We start from the raw sequence: 6,349 nt of genomic DNA on the forward strand, positions 1-6,349 counted from the left end.
GCGGGAGAAGCGCTACGAGGAGGAAGGCATCGGCAGCAGCTACATGTTCCGGGTCGACCACGACACCATCATCGACGCCACCAAGTGTGGCAACTTTGCCCGTTTCATCAACCACAGCTGCAATGTAAGACAACATCTGGAGAAACAGGTCATCATCTACAAGCCTGAAAGGAACTTGTACTTATTTATTTATTTTCCTTGCAGCCTAACTGTTATGCAAAAGTCATCACAGTGGAGTCTCAGAAGAAGATCGTGATCTACTCCAGGCAGCCCATCAACGTCAACGAGGAGATCACCTACGACTACAAGTTCCCCATCGAGGATGAGAAGATCCCGTGTTTGTGTGGAGCAGAGAACTGCCGGGGAACGCTGAACTAACGTCCGCTGGAGGTCAGGAACCTCCCCAACCCGTTCTCCACGGTTCTCCACGGTTCTCCACGGTTCTCCAACTCACGCAGACTTCATGCTGAAAGCTGTGGACGAGGAGGATCTGAAGAAAGTTCTGTTTGGGAGCGAGAAGAAACCTGCAAGTCATCCAGCTCTGTTCTCATATTTAACTCTAGATTGTTTACGATTTATGGTGCTCTTAAAATGAAAAAACACATGTTTTTTTTACATGTAAACACTTAACTTGCTGACCTCGGCGTCAGACAGTATTTCAGCACGGTTGCTTCCACATCCGATTTTACACTTTTCCATTCTCATTTGTCTCATAAGCTTTACCTCCACCCCACGTGGTACAAACGAACACAATAGACTCACATGTTCAGCTGCTTACTAAAACCGTGGAGACGCAGGAGCCCGCCCGGCGACCGCCCGGCGACCGCTCGGCGACCGCCCGGCGACCGCTCGGCGACCGCCCGGCGACCACGTCTCTGTGGGCCGACGTGGTCGTTTCCATCCAGCGGGAGGCAGAAGGCCGGCGGAGCGCCTGAAGCGCCGCTTTCCTCGCTTCTACCTCCTCTGAACTGGACTTCTCAGAAACAAATCAAACTAATGAAAAATTCAAGCAAAGCAAATGGTTAAAGTTCTGCCACAAAATCTGGAATATTCAAATATCTGACCTGCTTTCACCAGCCATTAATAGATCGTGCTGCTTCCTTTTAGTTTATGCAAAAGTTGAAGATAACGTGCAAAATTTGTATTAATGATATTCCAGTGTTTCTCCACTTCTGTTTAGGTAGTTCTCTTGCTTGTTTCTTCAAAGACACTATATTTGTGTGTGTGAGTGTGTCCCTCTGATCAGAGTATTTAGTGTGAGAATGGGAGTGTACTGCCCCCTGTAGGCTGCAACGCAACAGGCCAGCCAATCCCACAACGCTACAAAAGGAAGTTGAATCCATTCATGTCTACATCCACCAGACAGCAGCTGAAAACAGTGAAACTAAGAGCAATCCATTATTTCTCCTTCTTAGTGCCATACGAATGTTGAACTGTCCCTGTTGCAGCTGAGGAGGCTGCTGACAGATTGAAAAGTCGGTTCATTCCCAGATGTGTTAACATGCATGTGCAAAGAATTGCTGCCGATTTTGGGGTGTTTGATGATGATGATGATGATGATGATGATGTTTTGGCTTCATCTACTTGTACTTGGGATGCCGGTCTGGTGTTTGTGTGCTCATAGCTTTCTCTTCAGCTGCAACTCTTTTTGTACCACCAGTGTTTATCGTTCCTGTGCAAACAGACAGAAAGGATTCTTCCACCTGAGGGTTGGTTTTTCTTTCGAGACTCATTAAGATAAAAGAAAAGCACTTGTCGGCTTGCACATCTGTTAACGCCCTCTTAGCCAGTCAGCTCCCCCTCTAAGACCGAGTCAGTCATTGCTTTTCATTCACTTGGACTGATAATGGAGATTTTTTTTTCACCAGTGATGTTCATATTGTATATGATTACTTGTACAGAAGATCTAAAGCGTTTTTTTTTTTTTTTTTATCTTCACGAGTGTAACACTTTTAAGATGCATCTCCTTTTTTTTTTTTTTTATAAAAGACAGTATTTAAAATATTTTCAGGGATCTCTAAACGGAATCTGATGATTTATTTAAAGAAAAAGGTCCACTGTGTACAGGAAGACGCCCCACCTCCCTTTTGAAAGATTGTTTCTTGTAGAAACGTCTTCATTTTTCTGCCCATTTGCTTTGTAATCCTAAAATATGTAAATAGTGTAACTGTGAATACTATATAAATATATATATATATATATATATATATATGTGTGTATATATATGTATGTATATATATATATATATATATTTATATATACATGTATGTATACGTGTATGTATATGTATATATATACGTATAAATGTATGTGTATATATACATATATATGTGTATATATATATATATATATATACCATATATATACCATATATACATATATGTGTATATATGGATATATATATATATATTTTTGTTCCCTGGGATTTGCTATGTGAACACAGCTCAGACGTCTATGTATCATAATGAGGTGAGTGATGAGCTGGTAGCAGGAAATTCAGCTTGTGTCAAGCTCTGTTTTTCTTTTTTAAATTTTCTGTTGTAAATTCTACGAAAAGTTGTTTGCGGTGTGGAGAAAGAAAAAAAAGGTGCCGAATCGGCATGAGAAGAGGACTGAAGCATCAGCCTGCTTCTCGTGTCTATTTATTATACAACAAATGTATGAAAAAGGAAAAAATGGAAATAAAGCAATTTTGCATACATCTGTAAGCAGCAGTTATTTTATTTATTATTGGTTGTGTAAAATAAGACCACAAACTCCGACTGTTATTTAAATTTCTGGAATGAAAACAGGCGGCAGCAGCTGACCACACAGAGACAAGTCATGTGATTTACTGTCCTCCAATGCCGGGCCCTGGACCAGTACCGGGGCCGTGGATGATTTGGTACTGGGCCGTACAGAAAGAATGAAAAACTTGTATTTATTTATTTTAATTTTATTTACATTAGCCTGCATGGTATTTTATTTTGAAAAATGACCACTTCTGTCCACACCTCTTTCTCAGGTGTCTCAGTTGCAGTTTTTTTCATGCACCGATAAACCCGCAAGTTAACCCGAGCAAAAATGAGCAAAAAAACAACGTATCTGGAGAGGTTCCTTGAAAAGGGGGAAAGACCGAATGATGAGACAACAGAAAACTCCAACACCACCAACAACAAAAAAGCTGCGTTTAAAAGAAAATACCAAGAGTCCTACTTATATTATGGGTTCATCGCAACAGCTGATTCACATTCTCCAAGCCCGCTCTGTATAATATGTGGCTACCGGATATCTAATTGTGTTTTGTTTTTATTACATTCCCCCCCTAGTTTATTACGTAGGGTTAGTTGAGCCCAAACAATACAACATTTTGGGGGCCGATACCAATATTAAGAAGTGAAAAATTCTAAAAATACAAATAATTATATCAATATTTTGATCATAATCGGTTGTCAAACACTTCTGAAAAATACATCTAATGGAGGCAGGATATTTTATAGATAAGCTTTGTTGTTCAAAATTACATCAGTGCAATGAAATAGTGAAACATGGGAAATTTACGAGGGTGAATCCGATAGTTCAGAGACTGCTCCTGTTGTGCGTGATCAGTGTGCACCGCTGTGAAGTGCACAAAGCAGAAATAAGACTAAACATTTGGAAGTAAGTCTTTCAAGTTATCGCTTGATCACCATCAGCACCTAATTTACGAGTTTCATTTTTGTGAATGCTGCTATAACATCTGCGATGGACCCAAATTTAAGGGTTTCTCATGCTGATTTTAAGAGTTTAACACAATATGTGATCTGCACCCTCCGGTCATGTCCAAGGAGAAACAGAAGAAACTCAGGAGTTTCATCAAGTGAAAAAACTTGGAGTACTTCCAGGTTAAGGTTACAGGTTCTCTGTGCTGCGTGCACATCAGAGTGCTGCACACCGTTTGGACACCATAACAGCAGTGACGACACTTTGGAATTCACCCTCGTTAAAATGATAGTACATAATCAATATCAATAATAATAATCAATAGTATAGAAAATAGCATGTCGTCTAAAATATGATAAAAAAGTCATACTATAGCATGTCGTCTAAAATATGATAAAAAGTCACACTATAGCATGTCGTCTATAATATGATAAAAAAAAGTCACACTATAGTATGTCGTCTAAAATATGATAAAAAAGTCATACTATAGCATGTCGTCTAAAATATGATAAAAAGTCACACTATATCATGTCGTCTAAAATATGATTAAAAAGTCATACTATAACATGTCGTCTAAAATATGATAAAAAAAGTCAAACTATAGCAAATCGTCTATAATATGATTAAAAAGTCATACTATAACATGTCGTCTATAATATGATAAAAAAGTCATACTATAACATGTCGTCTAACTTATGATTAAAAAGTCACACTATAGCATGTCGTCTAACTTATGATTAAAAAGTCATACTATAACATGTCGTCTATAATATGATAAAAAAGTCATACTATAGCATGTCGTCTAAAATATGATAAAAAAGTCACTATATCATGTCGTCTATAATATGATAAAAAGTCATACTATAACGTCGTCTAAAATATGATTAAAAAGTCATACTATAGCATGTCGTCTAAAATATGATAAAAAAGTCACACTATAGCATGTCGTCTATAATATGATAAAAAAGTCACTATATCATGTCGTGTAAAATATGATAAAGTCATACTATAGCATGTCATCTAAAATATTATTAAAAAGTCATACTATAGCATGTCGTCTATAAAATGATAAAAAGTCACTATATCATGTCGTCTAAAATATGATTAAAAAGTCATACTATAGCATGTCGTCTATAATATGATTAAAAAGTCATACTATAACATGTCGTCTAAAATATGATTAAAAAGTCACACTATAGCGTGTCGTCTATAATATGATAAAAAGTCATACTATAACATGTCTAAAATATGATAAAAAAAAAAGTCATACTATAGCATGTCGTCTATAATATGATAAAAAGTCATACTATAACATGTCGTCTAAAATATGATAAAATGTCATACGATAACATGTCGTCTAAAATATGATTAAAAAGTCACACTATAGCATGCCGTCTATAATATGATAAAAAGTCATACTATAACATGTCGTCTAAAATATGATAAAAAGTCATCTATAACATGTCGTCTAAAATATGATTAAAAAGTCATACTATAGCATGTCGTCTAAAATATGATAAAAAAAGTCATACTATAGCATGTCGTCTAAAATATGATTAAAAAGTCATACTATAGCATGTCGTCTATAATATGATTAAAAAAGTCACACTATAGCATGTCGTCTAAAATATGATAAAAAAAAGTCATACTATAGCATGTCGTCTATAATATAATAAAAAAGTCACACTATATCATGTCGTCTAAAATATGATAAAAAGTCATACTATAGCATGTCGTCTAAAATATGATTAAAAAGTCATACTATAGCATGTCGTCTATAATATGATTAAAAAAGTCACACTATAGCATGTCGTCTAAAATATGATAAAAAAAAGTCATACTATAGCATGTCGTCTATAATATAATAAAAAAGTCACACTATATCATGTCGTCTAAAATATGATAAAAAGTCACACTATAGCATGTCGTCTAAAATATGATTAAAAAGTCATACTATAGCATGTCGTCTAAAATATGATTAAAAAGTCATACTATAGCATGTCGTCTATAATATGATAAAAAAGTCACACTATAGCATGTCGTCTAAAATATGATAAAAAAGTAATACTATTACATGTCGTCTATAATATGATAAAAAAGTCACTATATCATGTCGTGTAAAATATGATAAAGTCATACTATAGCATGTCATCTAAAATATTATTAAAAAGTCATACTATAGCATGTCGTCTATAAAATGATAAAAAGTCACTATATCATGTCGTCTAAAATATGATAAAAAGTCATACTATAATAAAATATGATAAAAAAGTCATACTATAGCATGTCGTCTAAAATATGATTAAAAAGTCATACTATAGCATGTCGTCTATAATATGATTAAAAAGTCATACTATAACATGTCGTCTAAAATATGATTAAAAAGTCACACTATAGCGTGTCGTCTATAATATGATAAAAAGTCATACTATAACATGTCTAAAATATGATAAAAAAAAAAGTCATACTATAGCATGTCGTCTATAATATGATAAAAAGTCATACTATAACATGTCGTCTAAAATATGATAAAATGTCATACGATAACATGTCGTCTAAAATATGATTAAAAAGTCACACTATAGCATGCCGTCTATAATATGATAAAAAGTCATACTATAACATGTCGTCTAAAATATGATAAAAAGTCACGCTATAACATGTCTAA

The 6,349-nt window shown here is 35.0% G+C and overlaps 1 protein-coding gene across 1 annotated transcript; it reads left to right on the forward strand.

Annotated features, from left to right (window-relative positions):
• Positions 1 to 6: 6 nt before the first annotated feature.
• Positions 7 to 1,982, forward strand: LOC138200680 (histone-lysine N-methyltransferase SETD1B-A-like). Its single transcript, XM_069153550.1, has 2 exons — positions 7 to 124; positions 205 to 1,982. The coding sequence occupies exons 1-2, from the start codon at positions 44 to 46 to the stop codon at positions 376 to 378; spliced, it is 255 nt and encodes an 84-aa protein (XP_069009651.1). The 5' UTR covers positions 7 to 43; the 3' UTR covers positions 379 to 1,982.
• The last annotated feature ends 4,367 nt before the right edge of the window (positions 1,983 to 6,349 follow it).

The sequence above is a fragment of the Embiotoca jacksoni genome, unplaced genomic scaffold (genome assembly GCF_022577435.1).
Source record: "Embiotoca jacksoni isolate LCO1_2020_lvr unplaced genomic scaffold, fEmbJac1.0.p SCAF_193, whole genome shotgun sequence".
NCBI classification, from domain to species: domain Eukaryota; kingdom Metazoa; phylum Chordata; class Actinopteri; family Embiotocidae; genus Embiotoca; species Embiotoca jacksoni.